Source organism: Tauraco erythrolophus, chromosome 12, assembly GCF_009769465.1.
Source record: "Tauraco erythrolophus isolate bTauEry1 chromosome 12, bTauEry1.pri, whole genome shotgun sequence".
In the NCBI taxonomy this organism is placed as follows: domain Eukaryota; kingdom Metazoa; phylum Chordata; class Aves; order Musophagiformes; family Musophagidae; genus Tauraco; species Tauraco erythrolophus.
In genome coordinates, this window is record NC_141476.1 from 8,580,543 (window position 1) to 8,606,272 (window position 25,730).

General features: G+C 46.7%; 1 protein-coding gene across 14 annotated transcripts in view; it reads left to right on the forward strand.

Moving 5' to 3' along the window:
• CADPS (calcium dependent secretion activator) overlaps window positions 1-25,730 on the forward strand; it is a 220,084-nt gene that overhangs the window by 80,059 nt on the left and 114,295 nt on the right. For all 14 annotated transcript variants that reach the window (XM_086619182.1, XM_086619184.1, XM_086619187.1 and 11 more), the window contains exons 4-7: window positions 3-83; window positions 4,463-4,699; window positions 6,968-7,089; window positions 24,709-24,820. In XM_086619182.1, coding sequence (XP_086475308.1) covers window positions 3-83; window positions 4,463-4,699; window positions 6,968-7,089; window positions 24,709-24,820 — 552 coding nt within the window. The remainder of the gene's footprint in view (window positions 1-2; window positions 84-4,462; window positions 4,700-6,967; window positions 7,090-24,708; window positions 24,821-25,730) is intronic.

The following is a 25,730-nucleotide window of genomic DNA, read 5'->3' on the forward strand; positions in this document are numbered from 1 at the left end:
AGCTGGACAACCCAGATGAGCAAGCAGCACAGATCAGACGCGAGTTAGATGGACGTCTTCAAATGGCAGAGCAAATTGCCAAGGTAAAAAAACCAAAAGTCTTCTATGTTAACAAGCTCTTCATATAGAAGCACATAAGTAGTTTGATGCAGCCCCCAGGTGCTGTCCTTCCCTTACAGGTTTCTTCTCCCAGTAATCACTGGGTAAATATAAGCAGATTTTTAATGACAAACAAAGCAACAAGTACAGATGAAGCTGTTGTGATGCGCATTGCTTGCAAAGGCCTGATGAGCTGGGACAGTTTAGGTTCCTTCAAAACCCTTAAGAATCCTCAACAGTGGGGAAGAAATTGTCCTGAAGTGCTCCAGCTAGACCTGCAAGTGCACATCTGAGCCCTCTTTGTCAAACTTCTCTGCTGCGTAATAAGGTGGGTAGTGGCATGTAAAGAGGAGCCAGGAGTTGCCCTAAAGGAGTTTGTGCCATTCACTGGGCTGCTGGGAGCCACAGGTCCCTGCCCGTAGGTAGGTGCTGCCTCAGTAAAGGTACTTCACATGTGCTGTCCCGAACATGTTCCCCCTTTGCACGAGAGCAGTCAGGCTAGCATTGCACCATGTGGACATCACTGCAATCTGGAACAGCAGACACAGGACCTCAAAACAATTTTTGTAACCAAGCACTTGGCTAAACTCCCCAGAGACCCTTCTGTAAGGAGACATCTCTATAGGAGCAATTCACACCCTTACACAATGCAGATTTACATGACCTCTGATGGATCACAGATGGAGAGAAATCCTGGATCCTGTTGACATCAGTATGGCTGAGACTTTATCCTTGCCTCTAATCAGATGCTCTGAGTCACAGTAGTAAAGCCCTAATGGGGCTGAAGTCATTGGGAACGATCTATTTGGCTGTTCTTGATAATTGAGAAACCATTAATAGAAGGAAAAGAAAAAGGTCTATAACCAGAGAGATGTAGCTCAGGCTAAGGACCTGCTTTTCAGCAGTAGTCCTCCTGGCACTCAGCCATAACCAAATTGGGGGTTTTTATGAGAAAGGCAGTATCAGAACTGTGTGGAACCACACTGAGATCCCTGAGTGTGAAAAGCAGAGCACTTTCATTTATGGTCAGGCATTAGCAAGGATGCAGGTAGCACCTGCACAGTTATTCCTCACTAACGCTTCTGTTAAACAACTGCTGCTGTCGCATCTTTGGGGACATAGGTTCTGTTTTTTCCCCACTACACTGGTAAAAATAGTAAGGTGGCCAAGGACCACGTGGCCAATTGATGGTGCAGCAAACCAACTGCAGCTCCTTGGTCAGCAGCTGGCCCTTTGCCTTTTTATTGTCAAGAAAACCTACAGTGTTTTTCATTTGTGGCAAAACGTAAGCCCCTGCGCGGAGCGCTGCTGCTCCAGTTCTGAGATGGGTAGGCAGGCACTGGGTGCCAGAATGAGATTGCCCAATTCCGTTGTTTCGTTTTCCCTTTATGGCATGTGGGACGACAATATGCACGGTTCAGTAGCAGCCAGCAGAGGCTGTGGCTTCATGAATTATTTTTTGCAAACAAGGATTTGCCATTTCCATTCCTCCCCCAAGGATGCTGAAAACAAACTGTGCCACTGCTGGCCCTGCAAGAGAGTCAGGGGAAAGTCCTCAACACAACCTGATGTTTCCCCATGCAGAATTCAACCTTTGAATACAGCTGTGCATCTTGGAGGGCAGTTTAAAGTTAAAGTGACTTACCTGTGATCCACTTGGCAGGTATTGCTCTTCAATCTCCTTCACATTACTGGTGCACACCTTCTCTCCAGAATGTCCGATCCCACCAGCACCTGTCTACGAGAAACCTTGTTGTTTTGGACCCATGAATACCATTTTTTGGAAGCATCCAAATGACCTTTTGAATCCTTCTCTGTATTCTCCCTTTCTGGGCAAGGCTGCTTTCCCTCTAGCATAGGGCAGGCTCCCAATTCAGCTCAATGAAAGGACAGCATTTCCAATTTTATCTCCGTTTTTCAGCTTTTAATGCAGATTTGCTGCATAGGAAGACTTACTGTGCTGGTGAAACCAGCCCTGAAGTGGCCCTTGGAGATTCCATACTAAAGGCAAATTAACACCTTGTTACTAAATTAAGAAATTCACGCCAGGACATTTGTACTTCAGAGGAAACGAAGGCTGTGGAGTCTGACGGGACCTGGGATCACACTGCTGCAGGACTGGTGGCTCTGCAAGCCCTCATCTGACCTGTTGACTGACCCTGAACAAGTCACCCTGCACACTAGCTTTCCTCAGTGACCAGTTTCTGCATCTGGAAGTCAGGGCACAGCTCTGGGCCTTTTTATCTCCTCACGTGCCCAGGAGAGCGCAGCTCAGCACAGCATTAGGCAGTCCTCTGCTGAGCCTGACTCCATCAAAGCACATAAGCCCTGCCTTGGAGCCAGCCCCTTTGAGGAATCACGTTCAAAGTCAAGCAGATGTTTGAAAGCTGAATCTGGACAGGCTTTTTCACTCTGTGTGTTGTACTTTTCCAGCAGCTAAATGAGAGCAGCATTAGAGCTGAGAGCTGCGTGGTGCCAAGGCAGAGGTGTATTTTTCTCTGCAGTAGCAAGTGCTCAGCTGTCCTGGGGTGCCTTTCCCCCCACCCAGTCACCTGGCCTCAAGGACAAAGAGGAGCATGTGTAGGGCAATCGAATGAGACCTTGGGGTGACACCAGAGCAATGTGTCCATCTGGGGCTGGACCCGCTCTGCTTCAGCCTGCTGGACTGGCCATTCCTTAAAGTCTCTCAACTCTGCTTCTCTCCACACTTGTCTCCGTTTCTGGTCCCCTCCCTGCTCCAAGTACATGTGGAGATGATGAGCACCTTTTCATGCTGTTGTCTGCATCCCTTGATTGTGTCTTCCTCCAGACTTGCCCTGGCTCTATCACCAGTCCGATGGGTAACTTGGGACCACACTTGCAGCTCTGCATTTCCATCATCAGACCCAGCCGCAGTTAAATTGTTATGCATCACTTCACACTGCCTGTTTTCAACCTTAGTACAAGAAGTTGCTGGTGGCACACAGTGAAACGTCTCAGTCCTTGCTGCATTTCTGAAGAGGTTTGTGGGGGCAGTGCCAAAATTGCAGTCCCTGGAGGGATGGATAGCAGCAGGGTGAAAAAGCAGTAATGTTTGAACATCATTCCTTCAGCAGTAGTTCTCAAAATCTACAAAACAGTTGGATTTTTTTCCCTAGGGATGTCTTGCAACTTATATAATGCATAAACAATAAACCAGACTGATTAGGTAGTTTATCTTACACCAGGCCTAATTTACATGAGGGAATTGCTTCTTGAGATTGAGACTGGAAACAGAACACTGTATTTTAACTGCTTGGTGGGAGTGCTGCTGTGAGCTTGTAATGAGTAAGCTATTGAGGACTGATGCAAAAACTAGTGCAGCGGAGTACTTTTTCAGCAGCCTGATGACAGTCCTCTAGAAGAAACATGACCTTGTTTTCTTTTCTAGCATACGTTTTACAAACCACTTCTTACAGTGTTATGAATTGCCACTGAGATGCTTTGCACGTCAGCCTCGAGTTCTCTGGCTGCAGACGCTGCCTTGCTGTCGTACACCTTGCACAGCCGCTCGTAACCCACTGAGAGATGTTTAAACCCTGAGCAGATTCGGGGTATGGGCAGAGTTGTCAGAAGATGTAGGGCTCAGACTGGTGATCCTAACAGAGCTGGAGCATGGGCAGCAGTTCAAAGCTGAGAACACACATTGGGGAACATCACGTTTTGCTCTCACTGTCAGCTTTGGTTTTAATGTTTAAACGTCCTGTTTACAACAGGCAGCGCTGGAGGGTGTCACACTGAAATGTTGCCTTGTTGGAGGGAGACACGGGCCCTGGCAAGTAGTGGAAAGGGTGTTTTACCCCTTTTCTTCCAATTGGGACCACACAATTCCTGCCCACATGTTGTTGATTTTGCTTCCTTGGGCTCCTTTCACACCTAGAAAACTAATGGAGTAACTGCTCAGAAGCATTTTTAAAAGAGCTGGCACATTTGGGAGACTGGAAAACAAGTCCCTAACTGTCAGCATCCTTTGAGTCGTTAGTAAATTGCTGCCAATCACAAAGTTCAACTGAGATCTAGCCTGGAGTGTTTTATAGTTGTGAACACATATATATATAAAGAAGGCCATTTGCAGATACAAAAAAAAAAAAAAGAGCGAAATGCAAGTGCATGCGAGAAGCAGTAAAGTTGGATAAGTACCAAGTAGTAATTCTATGGGAAGCTAACTGTGTAACAGTAATGTTTCTTCATTACACGGAGGGAAACTGTAATTTGTCATCTGGTTTGTGGGAGTTCCCTGCTCGCAAACTTCTCTGCAGATGCTCCTGGGGGGTTCTCCCAGTGCAAAAAGTGGTTGCTGATAGTCACTGCAATTAATTCTGTTGTTTTTATTTCCAAATCCAAGGAGCGCAAGTTTCCGAAGTTTGTATCCAAAGAGATGGAAAACATGTACATCGAGGAGCTGAAGTCGTCTGTCAATCTCCTGATGGCAAACTTAGAGAGCATGCCTGTGTCTAAAGGAGGCTCTGAGTTCAAGCTGCAGAAGCTGAAACGCAGTCACAACACCTCAATAATTGACATGGGAGAAGAAAACGAGAACCAGCTTTCCAAGTCAGATGTCGTGTTGTCGTTCTCCCTGGAGGTAAGCTTCACATACATGGCAGCGTGCAGAGTTTGTGGGAATAAAAATCACAGCAGCCAACTTCTGCTCAGTTCAAACTTCAGTTAGGTGGAGAAAGGTCATTAGAAATCACTTTCTGATCTCTGTGAGGAACGGCTCCTCTCTGAGTTACCAGAAGCTTTGCCTGTGGTCAAATGCTTGTGTCCTTTCTGATGTCTTGTTGGAATAAACTGTGTGAGATAAACTCTCTGGCGTTTCCTGCTGATGTACATCAAATTACTCAGAAATCCACATCATTAACTGAACCTTTCATGTGGCTTGTTTCTGAGTGTACCCCAGTAACCCTGAACCTGTATCATCCCTGAAACCAGTACAGTAACGCAACCCCGTAAATGCCAGCATGTTTAATTATTGCCAGTTAGGGGTGTCGCTGTATTTCCCTGCAAGCCTTGCTTCCTCTTTGGAGAATTGTTAAAAATTGCTGGGCTTTGAATGTACCAAACAGATTGGCTTGCAGTTTGTGTGGAAATATTGTGCTTTGCTGGCTCGCTCTTTGCCTCGCGTTGAGCACTGCCTTTCTGCTCAGCGCTCTGCTGAGCAGTTTGTCTGCGCAGCCCAGGGAAGGCAGGGTGCTGCAGGCACCCGCCGTTACCTCCGACACAGGCTGGCTCGGTCCTGGAAGCAGTGTTGCTGCAGTAGCTGTTTTCAGCTGCCTTAATTGTTCTGCGCAAACGTATGTGTGATCTAGGCAAGACGTTTACTCCAAGGAGTCACCGGCACACCCATGCAGAATTGTCGTTGTCTGTCAATGAGTGGGTTTATGTTACGTTGTCAAAACAACTGTCAGGATGGGGTCAAAAATGTAGGATGCAGAAAAATCAGAAAATTCTATTTTTGTGTGGTTTCCTGTTTATTTCTCTTCCTAAGAGGTCTCTTGTTATATATGTCATGTCAATGCAGAACTTAACAACACTGATTGTCGTATCTCAGAATTTAACCCATTAGATGTCTGAAACCATCTTTATAACATTCAGTTGAGTCTTATATAAAAATCAGGCTACGAACCCAGAGGCCCTTCAACAGCAGCATCAAATACAGCCTGACTTCTGAGCGTTCCCAGGGATGTGTCACAAAGCAGTAGACCTCTCTGTTGGAAAAGCCTGTGCAGCGTGTATAGCCGTGCATAAAGGGACTCGCCCCTACAACGAGATGTCTCAAACGCTTTGCTCCAGCTGAACACCATCCAGTGGGAAGCAGAAGCTCAGTAAAGCACCAGCTTCAGGAGCTGGTAGGTCTGTGCACTGCTCTGTGCGTGAAGCTTTTGCTGCAAGAGAGCTTTTGCTGGAGAGGTGTGCTCATCAGAGGATCTGCAGAGCTCTGAGTGCCAGGCGAGGGATTCTCAGTGTGAGGACAGATCAGAAGACCAGAGGAGAGGAATTTTAAACCCCTGTGTATATACTTCATAAGTAGCTGTAGTAAAACATGAACAGAAATTCTGACACTGTTTCTTGTAGAAATATTTAAGGTACATGATTAACAGGACTAACCACCTTTAAAAAAAAAAAAATAAAAGGGTAATTACCTGCAAGAAACCTCGATGGTGATTTCTTAATAAAAAAGATGGAGAAACTTTTTACCACAGCTTGTAGTGACAGGACAAGGGGCAATGATTTTAAACTGAAAGAAGGCAGATTTAGATTGAATATAGGAAGAATTTCTTTACAATGTGGATGGTGAGACACTGGAACAAAGAACACTGGAGAAGTTGTGGATGCCTCTTCCCTGGAAGCATTTAAGGTCAGATTGGACGAGGCTCAGAGCAACCTGATCTAGTGAAAGATGTCCCTGCCCATGGCAGGGAGGTTAGACTAGGTGATCTTCAAGGATGAAACTTGAACCGTTCTATGATTAATCTTGAAAACAGGCTTTTGGCACAAGCTGAGTAGCTGTGTACTTTTTTTCTGGATTTCACATATTAAGGCACTTTTAGGTGGGGCAGAAACATTCCTGTGAGGCCTGTCTCCTGAATCTTGGTACAGCCCTGGCCACCCAAAGGTTTCGACACGCCCATGTGCAGTCAGAGGGAGACCTCCTGGTTTCCGTACAGACCTCGCTGGCTGCCGTGGTCCCCGCTCAGCCTAGGCAGTGCCACCATCCCTGCCCACCTGCCACCATGAACGTCCAGCAGCACATGGAGACCCCAGCACTTGCTGACTCCGCAAGTTCAGCAGCCAGAGCGAGATCTGAAGAAGGATGCTGCTCTTACACTCCTCTTTCTTTACCCCACAGGTTGTCATCATGGAGGTGCAGGGTCTGAAGTCGCTGGCCCCCAACCGTATTGTGTACTGCACCATGGAAGTTGAAGGTGGGGAGAAGCTGCAGACTGACCAGGCTGAAGCCTCGAAGCCAACGTAAGTCTTGCTTAGTCTTTTGCTCTCTCCACCATGCTCTCCTCTACCCCATCTCTGTGCTGCTTAGTCGCTGTGGATGGCTCCAGCTCCTGAGAAGGGGACTCTGAGAAGCAGAGGAGAAACATGGCCTTCCGTGTATGCAGAGCATCGTCCTGCCACTAGGAATGGCACAAAAGCCCTGACTGAGAAAAAAAAAGTGTTAATGACAGACTTGCGTCTCTTGTAGCCATAGAGACATAAATTTGTGCCTATACGTAAGTACTTTGCTAAATAGGGATGGAGTTAAGCATGTGCTTAGATAAATACTTGTCTGAGTGTCCATCTGAACTGGTGCCATCGGGTGTAGGTACATAATCTCATACTCTCTATCATGCTTTTGACGGTTCTACAAGAAAGGGAGACAGCTGGCGAGGACACTCCGGCAGCCACAGCCAGAGATGGGAGAGAGGAGCTGGAGAAAGCTTCAAGCCACTCATTTAAAGCTTTATCCGAGGCCACTCTGCGCTGGTCCAGTTCAAGGGCAGAGCCTTGTTTTGCTCTCTTTGGCCTGGTCCCCACATCCCCAGCCTTGACTCCATACCTGGCTTTTTTGTCTTACCCAGATGTTGTTATAAGCCTGCTAGTAGTGATTGATCTTTGTTGATTTGGAAGGAGAAAATGATGAATGGCTTATTTCCTTTCTGATTTGTGGGATTAGTTAACTTGAAACACTATCTGTATGGATTTGAGGCAGTTTTCCTCTGGTTCACCACAGAGATTTCACAGTTAAATTAAATTCTCGGTGTGTGTCCTCACAGTGGAGAATTGCCCAGGTGATACAAAGCCTCCTCCAACAGTGGGGACCAGTGCAGGAGGGTCTGCTGTTGGGATATTCCCTCTCTGTCCCCATATCCCATTCCATCCAAGTGAACTGTCCCTTAGCAGCGTTTCACCAGGAGCTTCCCAAGCTCATGGAAGGAAAGCCAAAACCACCCGACTGCGTCACACGCGAGTGCACAAGCGCTGCAGGCAACCAGTTCAAGCCCAGCAGATGCAGGAGAAGAGCTGAGCTGTAGGCAGGCTGCCTTCCCTCCCTGATTGTCCTCCCGCAGAGGCACGGAAACTGCTCGTGCCTCGTACCCTGCACTGTGCTGGAAGAGCAAGAATCTGCAGTAAGCAGTTTAAAAACAATATTCCCAATCAGGGCAAGTGCTGCAGCCTGGCTTACTTTTCAAAATGCTTTGAAATCTGCTTCAGAGGAGGAAGTAGGAGAGCTGTACTTGGAAGAAAATTTCCATAAGAACCTGCTGTTGTCACTATTTCAGGTATTTTTATTGCTTCAGTGGAGAAAGTTGGGCCCTATTTAAGGGAAATTACTACTACCCATACTGAAAAGCACACTTCTGCTGGGTTACATGTGCTTGTTTAGCTTGGTCTGTTTGTCCCACTTCTGCTGAAAGGGTCAGTCCTTCCTTACACAAGCCTTCTTGCTGTCAGACGTAGGACCATTTATACAAGTGTTGCTTAGAAAATAAGGGCTTCAGGAGTGAGCTCTTTAATTGAGTGGGTCTTTTTATCATAATGAAATGTACAGTGTCTGGGCATGAAGCCATCAGCCCTCTGGAAAATGCAGCCAATGCTGAATGCTGCGGTGTGATATGAGTTATGCAAGTCTATCACACTCATCCTCTCTCTGCACTGGCTTCCCGAAGAGGTGCAAGTCAGGCTTGAGGTCTTCTGACCTCTCCTCCTTTTCTTCCCTCCTGCCTTGGGAGGGCAGTGGGTTTGACAGTTGCATTCCTTGAGGGTCCTTGGACTTTTTACTTCCAAAACCAAAGACCACCCAAGCCAAGGCTCTAAAATAATCTTGCACAGAAACCAGAGACCATCACAGAAAACTTGTCCTTTTTTTCTTCTCTGCATTAGAAGTGCTTCTTTCACCTTGCTTCCCCTCCCAGACACAGCAGCCCAGGCAGGGAAAACCAGAGCCCTGTGAAAGCACTTCACTGCCCTTACATTCTCCTCTTCAGAAGAGAAGGCAAGAGGGAATGAACCAGATGTACAAGTTTGTCATGTTGCTTAGTACAAGACTTGAAGGCCCTCAGGTACTCCAGTGATGAGGGCAGTGACAGAAACAGCTCAGAGAAGTCTTTGGTGCATTTTTGAGCTATGCTGTCTGGCAGACAAAAGATCCATGGTCAACCAAAACATCTCTTTAGATGCTGATGTCACTCTCTGATGTTGTGTTGTCAAACACAACATGTTTGCTTGTGTTCTTTTCATCATAAGCAAAACGCTCATTGATAAAGGAACTAAGTCAGCAAAAGTGTGCCCGGCTGCTCTCCAGGAGAGCTTGCTCCCCAGGCATCCCAGGTTTGGTGTGCTTGGGCAGGGAATGCCGCCTGGCCTGGGGGTGAGGAGCGCACTCTGGGGATCCTGAGCCTCAGCACTGTGAAAGTGTAAGTACTGTAGCAGGTTACCTCTGCATATCCCAAAGCTTTTATATCTCAGAGGCTCAAAAAAATAGAAATGAAGGTTAAGTGTCTGCTCACAGAACAACAGTGAGTACAGTTCTGGAAACAGGCATTTTCTCAGATTAAACTGTAACCCTTCAAAATGCCTGAAATTCGGTTTTGTCATTGTTCTTGAGGCTATGTGGGCTACAAAAATAGTAAACTTCTCATACGCATCAAGGAAAAAAACAATTGCATTTGAACTGTAAGACTCACTGGGAAACTTCCCTTCTTTATGACAGCCCTGTGTTCTGGGAGGGTGGAAAGGAGAGTGTTACAGGGTCACACAACCTTGTTGGAGATCTTTTTGCCTAAGAATGACTCATGGAGTTGTTCACCGTATTCTCACATGTCCTCGAAATGCCAGCCCTCAGCTAAAACACCCAAGGCATGGCACACCCGTGGCAGTGGCTGCTCTTCAGCCTGATGCCATGCCAGGGGTGCTAACCTGGGCTCTGCACCCCTAATGGGAAAAAGCAATTTCCCAGCCAGGGAAAGATTTCCAAAAGCACTGGTCTAGTCGTGTGAAAGGTTTACCTTTTGTCTTCCCTAGTGGAAAACTAGCTGGTTTTGCGAATAAGATGTTTGAAAGCATCTTAGTGACCTTGGAGCTTGAATCCTGTTTGTAGATCTTGAAGAAGGCAGGGTTAGCAGCCACGTCTACCGAGCAATCAGATGAGTCGTGTGCGAGGAGCGTGGCTCTCGGGATGGCAGTAAACACTGATGGTTCTTTTCTTCTCAGGCTCCGTGTTGGATTCCTGACATTTGAAGCCCAATCCCTTCGTGTGCAGATTATCTGCCTCAGTGCGGGTACAGGAGAGCGCACAGTTCTAGAGAAAGCCAGACCTGAAATAGCAGGGGTTATTTCAGATCAGGCTTGCAGTGTATTATTAGTAGTGCTTTTAATAAGTCGTGTAAGAAAAAGCCTTGTATTATGCCCTAACCGGCAGATGCATCTACAAAATATCCCAAATCCCAGTGCAAGTGGGATTTTACTGCTTTTTCATGCTGAAATTGTATTCTTGCAGATCTTTGAGGGTTTTATACCTCCCCCCATCTTCCCTGCACGTTGACTTGGTGTCTGCTCTCTGCAAAGCACAGAGGGTGAGGTGGCTCTGCACAGCTCCGACACTGCCCTGCCAGGAGCTGCGTTAGTAATGCTGCTGTTTGCACGGCCTGAGGATGCAGTTTCCGAGGGGTCTGGGAATAGCACAAAAGGTCCATCCACAACACCCCTGTCCTGTGGTCTCTAAAGAAACTGCTGGATATATTTCAACAGTGACCTGTGCTTGTAGCAGTGCTCATTGGCTGTACCAGTGATTCATCTCCTTATCGTATCACCTTTCTCTGACGTGAGCAGAACAAAAGAAAACAGAGACCCAAACAGCAGCAAGATCCTGTGTGCCTTGTGAATAAACGCTGTACATTCACGTGGATGTATTTCAGCATGCAGGTAGGTCTCATTCTGCCCTGGCTCACAGAAGTGAAAATCGGGTGTACGTGCATCAAGCTCAGCTGAACCATTTGGGTTAAAAGCAGTAAATAACTGGTTAGGGGAGAATCTGGCCAGCTTGTCTGTGTATTTTGGCATGCTCGAGAAGGGACGGAGGTGTGGGCTGCTCCTCTGACTCTAGAAGTGTTTTCATTTTGAGGTTATATCTCCCCTTTGCAGAGCAGCCTCTTCAGCCCTAGTGCAAGTGTTGTGCAGTAGCTCAGAGTATGAGAAGTGAGACTGGAGCTTATTATTTTTGAAGGAGAAAAGATCGCTCTTTATCATCTGTTGTTTTTTTTTTCCATGCAGTTTTCTTGAGCATGTGCTGTAGGGCAGTGCTGAAGAGGACACTCAACGGGTCTCATCTGACTCCATGTCACTTCTTATGTTCTTTGTCGTGACCCAAGAGCTTGGGCCTCATGCCCTCTCCAGAAATTCACTCTTGATAAAGTAATGTCTTTGCTAAACTTTAAAAACTCTCCATCTCCATTCCCTTAGCCAGGGATGCCCTGTTTTGTCTTTGTGCTTGCCCCAGTGTTGCTCCCTGATTTGCTTTCAAGGTGCTGTGATGGCTCAGCTGATCTCTGCTGCGACAGGCTGCCCTTGTTTGGGATCCCTGCACCAAACCTCTGAGCTTATCACCCACCTAGGGTCCGAGTTTCAAACTGATGTACCACATCCATGAGAGCCCGCTGTCTGACCATGAAAAGGGACAGGGTCTCTGTAGCATCCTTGCTCAGCGCCTTAGGTGACCATCTCCTCCTGGAAGCTGGGCACTGAGCAGCAGAGGAAGGGAGGCTGGCAAGCAGGGATGCCCTCTCTGTCTTTGCAAGAGGGGAAAATCTGGTCTTTTCATTCAAGAATCCCCTGCTTCAGGCCCTGGAGTTTGAAGTGATGCTCAGTGGCTTTGCACAGAGTAGGAGCATGATAAGAGCATTTTGTTGCAGACAGTGTTTGCTGCCACGGTTAGTTGGGAGATAATGTAAACACTTCACTGTGGTAAAATGAGAAAGGTCCTTTTGAGCTGAGCCTGTGTATACATTACAAATAAATATTCCGTACTCTTGTAGAACAAATTTGACTCTGCGAAAGCGAAGGGGTTTATACTGATGTGAGTGGGAGCAGAGTTTAGCCCATAATCCACGTTGTGTATCACTCAGCATGGCTGTGGGTGCCATGCCTGGCAGGTTGCTTCCAGACAGGTGTGGTTCTGCAGTCCAGGAGGCTGGCCAGAGCCTGTGGCATTACTGTCCTGGCTGCTGTGACAGCCCTGCGGGCTCTGTGGACAGGTAGGAGAATCGCTGCCTTAGACTTGCCAGCATCACCTGGGTGCTCCAAGCCCACAGCATGCTCAGAGCTGTTGCTTGTTGCAGAGGTATCACGCCGTGGCAAAGCTCAGGCAGACGACCTGCATGGCTACACGATTTTAAGCAGTCAGTTGTATTTAGGTTTGCATGCCTGTGTAAGCAAGATTTATGATGCTGGGTGAAAAACAAAGCAAAAGGAAATTTCGGGACATAGCTGCTTTTTTTGTCTGTTTTTTCCCCTCCTTCTTCTAGTTGGCTTCAGTGTTAAATATAAGCTGTCTTAATTACCCAGACTGATTGGCTTGCCTTTCCAGTTGCATGATTTCATTTCACAGCTGTGCAGATGTTCACAGCTCTTTTTCCTTAGGAAGCCTCCAGGAGCCTTATGGATGTGTCAAAGTAGGTGTCCGAGTCCTGGGTACAGCTGACATCAGACACCGTCACTTCTGAGACACAGCCCTTGTCCCTGGGTTGAGGGTCTGAGCAGAGGGTCAGTTCCCCAAGGCATCTATTGGGGAACTATCTTCCAGGAGAGATCTTCAGCTTTGCTCTCTGCAATCACAGTGCGGATGCTCTGAGCTCACGATGCTGCCGGGCACATCAAGGACAGAGACGGGAACTTCAGGGAAGTTGTTTTAGCCCCTCTGTCTAGGGCTGAAGAGTAAAAAGTGGTGTCCAAATCCCCTACACAAGATTTCTTCACTTACAGCTGTTTAGCATGTCTAGGAGCCAGTTTTCCAATGAGGTTGTACGTGGCTTTGCCACAGAACCCTTTGAAAGGTTCTGCTGGTAGTTTGGTCTGACCCGCTCTTCAAATCCCCTTCTGTGCATGTGACAGTATTTCCATAATGCTCCTGAGATTTGTGCTGTGATGTTCCCATTTGTGAAAGTGGAGGCTATGGACAAGTCATTAAGCACAGCAAAAAATGCACTAAAAAGTTATTACCCAGGTGCAAGCGTGTGAGCTATTATGGGAAGTCTTCACGCAAGTGGTTTAGTGGTCCTTTTAATTAGGAATTCAGAACCTCTTCTGATGTTTCCTCGTAGCTGCTCTGCAGCAGTGGTTCTCACACAGCTCAGCTGCTGCCCCAGGGACCATGGGGGGAAAAAAAAAAAATCTGTTTTCGATTAAGTAGCTGAGTTTTTCCCCAGAATAAAGGCAAGGCCCCTTAGGGATTCCTTACTTAGGGATTCCTTACCCCAGGTATCACTCACATTGCCACGCTTCTGCTGTGCAGCCTCCTGGACAGCAGTGCCATAGTCTGCTGGGACTGCAGATGGTGACCCCAGGTGTGGTCCTACCCCTAAAGGTCTCATGTGCAGTCCCTCCTGTGCTGTAAATGTTACACTAGAAACTGTGTTGAAGAATAACGAAGGCTTGTCCATAGACTTACTTCTTGTAGTTGGGTTCTCTGGTATCAAGTAAGTGCAAGCTCTGGCTGTGTTTTCCCTGACCCTTTAGAGCTTTCGCATGGATTCTCTGGTGTCTAGTAAGGGTTGAGCTCATGCACCTTCTCTTTCACAGATGAATGTCTCTCTTTTCTCACCAGCTGTCTAATTTCTTGAGTGTTCCTATGCACTTGGGAATTATGTATTCCTGTGGTAGCACATACATTCAAATTTAAGTATTCCAGAAGGTGTGATGATGCCCAAGGCGATTTTTGTCAACACCAGTCTGCTTCATCACACCTATGCGTGCAACCTTAAGATGGGATAGTGAAGACCAAAAGGACATCAAAATAAGATTGTGATTCAGTGATCTGAAATAGTGCTAAATTAAGAGGAGGACTGCAAAACAGAATTCAGTCTTCTCATTTAATGGTCATGGTTGGTGTTTTAAAAATAATTGAGCCATGCCTTAGTGCAAGTTCTGCGCATCTTGTCGAGGGAAAAACGAGGGTTGAGACATGTGAAAAGTGCCCAGTTGTTGGTTTATTTATTAAGTGCTGTGTACAAGTAGTGCACGTTATTATTTGATGAGGAGTACTGCTACTGTTGGTACTGCAAAGCAGTGTAGGAAGATAGAGAGCATGCTTTAAAGAATTGGTACTGTGCCTACTCCTGCCTGGATGGAGCTCAGGAAGAGGAAATGGTTTAATGGAAAGTCAATGGAAGGCAGGACACAGTGCATAAGAGTGTCTTGCCCGGCTCACCGGTCATTCATGCCTTTGCTAAAAGGCCGTGTAGGCAACTAAAGCCAAAAGCATCTGCAGCAAGTCTCACTCCATGGCTTAGAGGAGATGAGAAGGGGAGTGCCAGCAACTGCACAGAGCCACTGCAGCTGCAGGATCCATCAGGATGTGGGAAGAGGGCTCACCAGCCCCTCATGGTTGCTGAAGGAAGGATGAAGTCCTTCAAGTCAGGGATTGCTGAGCCCCGCAATCGTTGTCAGGCCAGAGGTGCAAAATGCATGTCTAGGGATGGATTTCCCATGGAAACAAAGGACGTGGTGTTAACGTTTTTGCTCTGATTCTTCTCAGGGGCTGCATGTTCCTGGGCCAGTGGCTGGCTCAGTCCTTACTTTGAGTTTCCTATCCGTGAGACTAGGGCAACACTTCTGTATCACAGCAAAGAAGATGCTCATGACCAAGACAGCTGGGTGGGCATCATCTGCTGGAAGTCCTCGCTGACGCAGGAGATGCCAGGATGACTTTGCATCTCGCAATCAGAAGTTAGGCAAGACAAACGCCATCCCATGTGTCTGGATGGATCTGGGCTTCCTGTTGTGGGTCCTGGCTTAGAAGAATATAGGGCAGCAAAAATGTGAGTGGTGGCACAGCAACAAGAGACGGTCTCACCCTTCTGATTCCTCTCTTTAGCTCATTTTGGAAGGGTACCTTGTGCCATTTTCTGCTCTGTTTACATTTAGGAAATATTTCACTGCTCTTCTCTACTGCATTTTATAAAGGAGAGCCTAGACTATGTTGACACAAAACCAGTAACCTGTATTTTCAGGCGGAGGATTTCTGTCTCCTTTTCCATGGTCTGTGCTTGTGAGACACCAAGTTTCTATAAAGCTGACGGTGCGTGGCCTTAGTAAGTCTAAATCATAACCAGACCTTAACTAGCTGCAGTTCTTTGCAGCTCTGTTTTCTTCCAGGGTGATAAGATTTAATAGAAGTGATTAACCACGTCTGAATTAAATAATCGTTCTGTGAAATGAGCAGCTGGTTCCGTGGAGCATCTTTGGCCAAAGGAAACTTTGATTAGCGTGTGTGTGGCCTTGCAGTCCCCTTATACAAGAAGTGGTAGCAACCACAGATAGTAAATGCACGCAGACCCGTTTCATGAATGGAACTCTGCCTCATGCTATATGCAAAGCCGATATACTGATAAAGCACGTACAGTAGGCAGCCTAGTAAAAGCAATCATTTCTTTCAGTTCAGATCTCCCCGTAAAAGGTTGCTGGGCTTATGTTTCCATATCCTCCTGCTGAGCTTTTCTCCTCTAATTGCAGTATCATAGTATTAAGCGAGAGCACAGAGTGTTTGAAAAGCACTCGTCATTTAAGTCACACTAAGTAATCACGCTCCTTATTTTCCCTGTTAATACCCCGAAGATTGTGGTGAATAGCATTGCCATCAATTCTCATCCAAACCAGCCATGGGCTTTCTGCAGTAAAGCAGAGCCTGGGGGGTGCCTGGTCCTGGGCTGGGCTGGGTACAGGCATGGCAGAGGGACATCCCTGGGGCAGGAATGCCATCTCGTGGCCGCAGATAGCTATTATGTGATGAAATCTGTCTGCCATCCTTTCTCACAACTTCCCATAACGCTTCCCCTGTGTATCAGCTATGCTTAGGAAACACTTCGTGCTGAAATCAAGCTCCTCGGTTTCTGTATAGCAAAGATCATCCTTTTTTGGGTTCCTAAAGCTGTGCTGTCGGCCCCAGCAGCTCCTCTTGGCTGCGGTGCCCTGGCAGCCGAGTGGCATGGTGCTGGCACAGGATCAGGGTCTGCGGGGACTGCTCATGAGCCATGAGCAGATAAAGAGCAGACCTTCCCAGGCTTTGCTTTGCTGCAGTCTCCGTCAGCTTTACCCTATTCCTTTTGCACCTTGCACATTCAGGCACAGATGTGATGCTCTCCTAGACATATTTCTTTCTCAGCCGGCAGCCATAGTGTTGCCGTAGCCAGTTTGAGGATGTGGGAGTTGCAGCTCCTGGAGAGAGAGAGAGAGAGAGAGAGATGGTGCCTTTTATCAACTGTCTGGTACTGCTGGCTGCATGATGTTAAGCAAGATGGTGTCTGCGTGCGGGACACCTACATCATGTCTCAGAGCTGTGGGAACAAAAAATGGACAGTTCATGAAACGCTGGAGGTTGGAAGAAATCCTTAGCTGCTGCTAGGAGGAGCCCAGTCTTTAGGGAGGTGCTGCCTGTGCTCACTTTTTGGATAATACCATAGTGCTTTCTGCAGTGGTGTTTTTGGGTAAACGAAAACCCTTTTGTAAGCAAAATAATTACTAATGGTGCTTTCTTTTTTAGCAGAGAGAATGTTATATGCTCAGCAGGAATTAGGACATCATGGGAAATGATGGATTCACTCAGAGAGCCCTTGGGTTATCCCATCAAAGCAGATGTCAGTGCTCTGTGCAGAGACATGGCCTTGCTCGGCGTTGCATAGCGCCAGGGGAAGGAAGGGTCAACCACCACGTGCGGGAATGCTGGATGGTCGGTCACCTGCACAGTAGCTGCATCGGTGGAAGCAGGTTTTACCTATTATAAAGTTATATAGCTGCACAGGAAAGTCTGGGAGGAATCAAATCTGTTTGCACTGTCACTCCCACTTCAGCTCAGCTTCTTCCGAGGGAATGGGACCGAAAGGCTGTTTTGTCAGCAGAAAGGGAGGAGAGGAAACAAATGTGAACAAAAATAGGCCACGTTGTCAATCTATGTCTGATCACTTTGGTTATCCTGTTCTGAAGGTGAGTAAATACATCGAACTTTTACTATGGGAGGAATCCCAGAGGATACTCAGCAGCTCTTGGGAAACAAGCTGTGTTATGAATGCAAACCGTTCTCAATCTGTTTCTCCAGGCAGAGTGGAAAGGTACCTTTCTTAGCACCTGGATTGTATTTCTTAGCCCAGGACATTTTTGCGCAAGCAGAAACATGGAAGGTTCTCTGCATCTATATGTGCTCTTTGAGATTTGCATTTCAGATCTTTTTTTGTGCACCTGCAGCAGTCACCTCCAGCACCCCTCTTCAGCAGTGCAAAGACAGGGATGCTTTTGGGTCTAACTTCATTTCACCTGCTTGCTGCCTCTGAATTTGGATGAGGCAAATTAAGGCCTAACTCCACTAGCTATTAATTAGATCTCTCCTCATTACAATAGCAGAAGCCCAAGGCAGGTGACCTGGGCACGTGTACATAGTAGTGCAGTCTCCTAAATTTGTGTTTTTCCACAGTTATGATTGGTCTCGTGTCTCAGCATCCTCTCCTGATGGCTAAAGATTGAATCCTTCCCTCAGAGCCATCATTCCATTTGAGGCCCTCTGTGGCATGTGAAATCCAAACTCAGTCCCACGAAAGCCCCCAAATGGATTAAACGACTTGCTATTCTGCTGGTGGATGGCTGCTGCTGGTGGGCAGCACGCGTGTCCTTCTTCATTTGGTGTCTTTACTCAGCACCTTATTTTGTTTCTGGTTAAATCATTTTTTATCTTTCCATAATGATATCTCTTGAGATGGTGTGTCACCCACTGGGTTATGTTTCTTAAAAGAAATCAGCTGACTTCAATTGAGGTTTGTAGTCCTTCAGTAGTAAGTCACAAACCAGTTTGTAGCTGTCCCCAACCCAGCATCCTCAAACTGGCTGTGATTTATGGCGTTCTCCCACTGAAACAGAGTTGTACGTGGAGCTGCACCCTGCAAGTCTCCAACTGTGTGACCCAGCCTTTGGATTCCCTTGGAGAGCCTAAAAAAAAGCCTGAATTCTTCTGTTTTTTCAAATCCCAAAGACACAAACCAAAAACCTATTATCCATTGCCATTACCCTCAAGAGTTGCAAAAAAAGTGTGTTTTCCCAAAGGCTTTGGGATGCCCTAATTCTTTTTGTTACTGCTTTGTGACCCAGCTGGTGCAGGTGTGAGCACATGCCTCTGCCACCCGTCGTGGACGCGTCCAGGCTGCTGCATCCCCTGCCAGTTTGATACCTCACCAGCACTGCTCCCAAAGAGGAGCGAGCTGTCTGCTCTCCCAGCACCTGCTCATGAAGGGTTCAGCACATGGGCAGCAGCATCTCATTTATGTCATTCCTAGAAATTCACAAATACCCATTTCTGAAAACGGAATGAGCATTTTCACCCCGATGGAATTAACGTCGTCCCTGCGTCGGGTTTTGCTGCTGAGCAGAGTAAGTCTGTGTGCACTCCCTTATAATGAACTGCTGCATCAGAGTACGGGCGAGGGAGGTTCAGAAAGATCATGGTAATCATAATCTTGGTCGTCAGCTTCTATTTCATGGTTTTGGATAGCCAGTATATATGTAAAGCATTAGAGAATAAAACAAAAAGCTTTCCTGCATGCTTCTTCACGTATAGTTAACTGTTAAACACATTTGAAAACTATTTATTTTCCTCCTTGCCTGTATCTCTAGAAATATGTGAAAAGGAAACACATCTTAGCATTACCTTAGAGGAAAAGGTGTACTGCTCCATCAGCTGCGTGAAGGTAGGTTAGCTCAGTGCCTGGTGTGCTGCTTCTCTAACTCTCTTTTTCCCAGTGCTCAAGCTTTTGGCATACGTGATTTATGGTCCAAGATTTAAGACTGTTTCCTGGAAAGGTCTCTTCTGGGAGGAGAGGAGTGGGCTGAAGGAAGAAAACCATCGTTTGTTAGGCAGGATTTCTGGAAGAACTAAATCAAGATTGTACGTAGCGTTTCAGTCTCCCAGAGACGAAGCGGGATAGGACCTCTTCATCCTTCAAGCGGGATCCAGCTCCAGAAGGCACCATGACTGGGCACTGTGGTATACCAAGAAACTAAGGCTGGATTAAAAGCATCACACCACACAAGGTGAAGCAGTGACCCAGCAAAAGATGACTTTGCTGACGTGTGTGTCCTTAAAAAACAGGCAGTGTCTATCTGGCTGCTGTCTGTGCTGCCCTCTTGATGGGCTTCCCTTCGCCAGCCGGCTTGCTTTGGAGATCGAACTACAGATACACCAGGAAGGACACAGACACGCTGGTGTGAGTGCCAGGAGAGAAGAGGTGAGGGATGTGGATGAAAAGAAGTGCACGAAGCGCAACCCTTTCCTGCCTGCACTGGCAGCGCACAAGGGAGACAGCCAGACCTGCTGGTCATCGCGTTCTCATGAGGTCCCATTCTGGTAGCAGAGGACAGCAAATGAGGTTAAACGTGGCTTTGCAAATTTTGTCCCAGACATGATCACACATATGAAAGACCTTTCAGATGGACATCCCTGCCTCCATACGCAACCAGCTGCAGGAGGGCACTGGGTGGTGGTTTGGGTGACTGTGACGCTGCAGGGATGGAGGCAAGATGCACCTCACGTTCTGCGTTGCCAAGGATGTGCTCCTGGCCTGGCAGAGGACAGGCGTTGCTGCTGATTCAGTTACATTTGAAAAACAATACTGAGCAGATAGCTCAAGAAACTGGTGCAAATCTGGCCAACATACAGGAATGTTATTCTGTAAGACGTTTTACTGAAGCGGTAAACTTTTGGGAGCAAGGTAGAAGGGCAGCATCTCTTGCAGAGAGATGCCGTGTCCCAGGACATTGCTGTGTATATAGAGTGTAATACACACCTGGAGTGAACACACCGAGGGAAGAGCATAACTCTCCTTTAATACACATTTTTACCTTTATTTTCCCCTTTTTTTACGTTTGTTCTGTGCAAGCTGGCAAGTAAACCCGTTTCAATAAATGGAGAGGGATAAAAGGTGTCCTCTGGCAGTTTTGAAGCCCAGGAAAACTGGTCATAGATCATGTTTAAATGTCAGCCCTGTCGAAAGCACATCACTCTCCAGCTGCTCCCATGTTAGCCTACTGACAGGCCGAGCTGGTTAGCAGGGCTGATTCATGGCCCAGCAATATAATTCAGTTGCACTTGTTCATTATTTGTAGAAATCACAGGCAGTGATGTTCTGGCCACATCAAGTTAGAAGAGCAATGATGGAAGAAGGGTTACTGTTTCAAATGAGGCAGAGGCTAAGCAGGCTTGGTGGAGACCACAGTGCATGAATGGAAGAATTTAAAGTGTTCTGCTGGGTACTAACATGTATGTTCATTTTTGGGAAGGTCATAGGTACTGAAGTTTCCTTTAGAGGATCTTAGAGGAACATTAGAGGTGAATAGAAATTATTAAGTCAATGTCTCTCAAGGACGGGCAAGAAAATCATAGATTAGAACACATAAGTGGGCTATTGTGGAGAAAAACAGCTGGAGTCGGAGACCCTGCTGCCTGGTTTCATGTGATACGTAGGTGCAGTCAGGACGAGGACCCTTGCAGGGTTTTGCTCAAGCCTTATTCGTATCCCAAATAGTTTGGAATACGACATTGGTCATCCCTTAGAAGATCCTAACACCTAACTATGTCCAGAGCTAATTTTCTCAACAATAGTTTAATATACAGCACAGATAAACCACATACTTAGATTGAACACAAATGATGTTTCAGTGACATGAATTATGGCCTTATGCTGAGCCTCACTATGGCAACTAATGACATCACCGCAGGCTTCAACCTGCACAAAACCCAACTTCTGAGGGTCTCTATTTGTTGGCACAGATCTTTTTAGGCCTTTTGGGGGTATGAATTTGTAAGCACCGCAGTGTTGTCAGGGGTTTGCTATGTATGTTTACTGTCATTTGAAACATTTATTCCCTTTGTGGTTAATGTTGTTCTCATGAAGGAAACCTAATGAAAATTACTGTTTGTATTTGGTTAGTAACATTTGTTGATAACATATGGTCTGGGAATGCTTCAGCAAATAAGAGCTCTTTAATAGTAAACAGAGATATGAGTTCTATAAAGCAGATGCTGTCAAAATACACAGTGTAAGGTTGGATATTTTCTTACTTTTTCCTCTTACCCAAAGCAAGATTATCTTTGTACTCTCCCTGCTGATGACAATGCAGGTTTTTTAAGAGAGAAAACGTAACCTGTGACCTGAAACTGCAATTCGAAAATAAGGTTGTTGCTTGGTTCTTATGTTTAAAATGTTTATTAGGTAGCTGATGGATCACACATGAAAAACATGTAATATTGGGGATCCGACTGGACCTTTAGTGCTGTCAGTAATTTATGCCAAGCCTCTGCTCCCTAGCACTGGTGGCAGTTTGATGCATCGTCATAAAAGACGAAACATGTGGAACAGTGACACCGGGAGAGAAAACTTCAGAGCAAAGCTGACGAAGAAACTGAGTTCATTAATCAGCTCCGTGCTGAATACGCTCATCTGCTAAGCTCAGTTGGATGAGGTTTGCTCAGTGGAGAGCAAAGCGTAAACCCATGCTCCTTGTGCATAGGAAGGAGTAAATTATTTTTCCCGATAACTTTCCAAATGCAAAACCTGCTGTTTGGTATTTATGTTTGAAGAACATCTAGTCACTGGTCCACACGTCATCTGAGCCTTTTACCAGTCATTTCAAGGGCACTGGCATTCTTCAGAAGGGGATCTAGTTTGAGGACAGTGTAAAATGAGAAAGTATCGTTAGTAGCATGAGAGTGAATAGAAGTGATTCATGAGATACGGTATAATCTCTTGTCTGACTCACAGTATTTCAGGTTGCAGTGTGTGGTCCATCACATCGCTCATGGCACTTTCTTGGTTGCATCTAGTTTACAAAAAGCACCTTGTCTGTGATTGTTCTTCAAGCTTGCTTGTACACTTTGCATGAGGTTGGAAGTGTGATGAATTTTCAGAGTCTCTGGGTACAAAATAGAAATCTAGCTCACAGTGAATTATACAAAAAAAAAAGAGAGAGAAAGATGAAAGAGAAAAGGAAAGAAAAAGAGAAAAGAGCAGTTCTTATCTGCTAGATTAATGTTGGGCCGCTGCATGGTCAGATGCTTGGGAGCATCATCCTTGCAGTGGTGCACTCTTCCCCAGTCCTTGTCTGCTCTTCGTCTTTGACTGAGCTGTTCTCTGTTTTAAGAGTGCTTTGCTTAGCTCTGGTAGTTTCTGTCTGGCTTTATTTTAATAAATTTCAAACATTCTAAGTTGTAGAAACAAAGCTTGAAATGTAGCTGTGAAGTCTCAAACGTGAAAGCATCGTGACTTTTTACTCCTGAGGGTAGGAGGTATTTTTTTCTCTTTTCTGCTACTTTCAAAATTGTTTAAAGCTTGCAAATAGGCATGAGTTCAAGTTCCACTTAGTTTTTGTTCTGTGGCCCTCTTCAGTCTGTGCTCGTTCGCCAGAGGAGAGCCTTTTCCTGTATCTCATAAACCTTAGGACAGGTGAGTAATTTGACGTGCTGATGTGAGTGGAACCACTTGTGGAGGCTCTTCATGAGCCTGTTTGAAAAGCCATGGCCCTTAGGATATTGAACAGACTTGGCATTTCACAGGTTTCTTTTCCCAACGATCTCTCTAAATGAAAGCTGACTGCTGGGTAAGGTCTGGGTATCTTTAAGAGAACTCCACGAGGATGCTCCTTAGTGCAGCTCAGGTAAGCCCTCACGGGTGTCACCGGGCAGCGGCTCCAGCTGCAGCACACTGCTCACTGGGCCAGGAACAGGGCCCAGGAGGAGAGTCATAGAATCACAGAATGGTTTGGGTTGAAAGGGACCTTAAAGATCATCAAGTTCCAACTTCCCTGCCACGGGCAGAGACACCTTCCGCTACATTAGGTTGCTCAAAGCCTCATCCAACCTGGCCTTCAACACTGCCAGGGATGGGGCATCCACAACTTCTCTGGGCAACCTGTTCCAGTGCCTCACCACCCTCAGCATAAAAAATTTCTTCCTTAGATCTAATCTAAATCTCCCCTCTTTCAGTTTAAAGCCATTGCCCCTTGTCCTATCACTACACACTCTTGTAAAAAGCCCCTCCCCAGCTTTCTTGTAACCTCTTTAGGTACTGGAAGGCTGCTAGAAAGTCTTCCTGGAGCCTTCTCTTCTCCAGGGAGACCTTGTCAACCTGTCAACAGGTAACCCCAACTCTCTCAGCCTGTCTTCATAGGAGAGGTGCTTCAGCCCTCAGATCATCCTTGTGGCCCTCCTCTGGACCTGCTCCAACAGCTCCATGTCCTTTTTACATGGGGGGCACCAGAGCTGAACACAGGACTCCAGGCAGGGTCTGAAGCTGTGCACTGAGCTCTGTGGCCAAACTGGGGCTGTGTCCCTAAAGCTTCCGCAAGTGTCCAAGGCCGGAGAGAAAACATCTAGTGTGACATGCTCAAGCCCATCACCAGACCTCCCTCCGACAGGCTGCGGAGCTGCTGTGTTTCCCACCCTCATGCAGAGAAAGCCATCTGCATGGTGGGCTCCTCTTGCAAGACTTAAAAGGGCAGATTTGTCCATAGGTGTTGGCAGACTGTTCCTGGGACCCTGTGCCTGCAGGGTCCTATGTGAAACAAGTTCGTGTTCTCTGCACACACGGGCAGCTTGTGGTTGCAGGAGCTTGGAGATGTCATCTAGAAACATCTAGATGGAGGTTTCTCATATTGTGGGTCATTAAGCCTACATAGCTCTCCTTTCCAAGCCACGGGACCAGCTGGAGGAGGACTCCTGGAGTACAAATAGTAGACAGTGGTCATGGTTCATTATATAGTTGGAGAGGTGGCCACTTCTTGGTCACTGCTGTCCCGTTAGCCAATGTCCTGCTCTGCAGTCCCAGCAAACTAGGATTATTCCAGATGTAATGGCTTGAACTTAAACCTGGACTGGAGGGCTGGGCTGGGACTCAGAAGAGGACCTGAGTTAAACGGGGGTTTCTCCAGAGAAAGCAGACCTCACTATCAACCTGGAAAGTAGAGGTTAATTAGCCAAGAGAAGAGCAGAGGCATGAACGATTAGAGATGTCCTCAGTGCAGATGTCCTCAATCCTCAAATTCTGTCGTGACTATACAGGCTGTTACTGCAGGAGACACATTGTTTCTTCTGAATAAAAAAGTTCTTTTAAATTTGGTTTCATGCTGCTCCCAAATACTCTTTTTTTTTCCTCCGAAAGAACCATCATGGTTGTTCCAAACATCTGTCCCACATTTCTCTAAGAAGATAATCGAATGATCTTGTCACTCAGACAACCCAGCCACTTCAACTTGTGTCTGACGGGACATGTTTGGTTAACCACTGCATGCCCAAGGCGTAGTGTTGCCAACCTGCCGATGGAGCTGAACGTCGCTTTGTCCTTATTTTCACAGCTGGGGCACCCAAGGAGACTTCACGACAACACACGCGCTTCCCGCAGTGAAGGTGAAGCTGTTCACGGAGAGCACGGGAGTGCTGGCTCTGGAGGACAAAGAGCTTGGGAGGGTAAGGAGATTTTGAGTTTAATAACATTTCTTTCTGGCCCTGCTTTTCTAGAGAAATCTCTCCTGTACGGAAATATCTTTGGAGCACAACATGCTTTGCTTTTTTGCCAAGCTTCAGGAGGGGTGGGGTGGGGGGAAAAGCAGGCTCTCCACTGCTGGAAAGGAGTGCATCTCGCATGCTGGCTTTGTTGTGAGTTTTTAATGGCAGCGTTTCAGCTGGCTGTGCCTGCACTCGGCGAAGGCAGAGGATCCTGTGTGCGATATTGGCAGTCCAGAAAGCCTTAGAAGTTGCTTACGGAAATGGACATTCCTGAAGCAGAAAAGGGGATTATGCTGAAGCGAAAAAAAGGGGATTTAAGCTTGGCGAGAGAGTGTTAAGCTGCTCTCGTATCTGCTGAGCAGCCGGTGCACGGTTTGAGTGTTTGAAAGTGCTGACTGCACTGCTTACTGCAAAGGGCTTGAAATCCTGGCTGTCCCCAGGGTTGTGGCTGAACTAGTGGCTTCAGTGGGAATGGACTGGGGAGTGAAATGTGGGGGTTCATTTCCCGTATCAATGGCATTAACAGCAAAGAGCTCAGATTCCCGGGATATTGGCCACAGAGCCAAACTTACCACCCCATCTCTGCTTCTCACCTGTGGTCCCTAAACCAGTGCTTTGGAACTGGTGGCCTTCCATCGCTGAAGCCCACAGCTCCAGAATATCTGTGGACAGCACTTTTCTGTGGACAGCACTTTTCTGTGGCTTCGGCACTCTTCAGTTAATCTCCATAGATTTTTTGCAGCTGTATAATTTGTGTTGGCCCCAGGCATAACTGGCAGCAAACTTGCTGCCATCCCTTCCTCAGCTCTTTGAGGACATGAGATCTGCATGGTGAAGACCCCATGAAAACCAGTTCATGGGAAGAGATCCT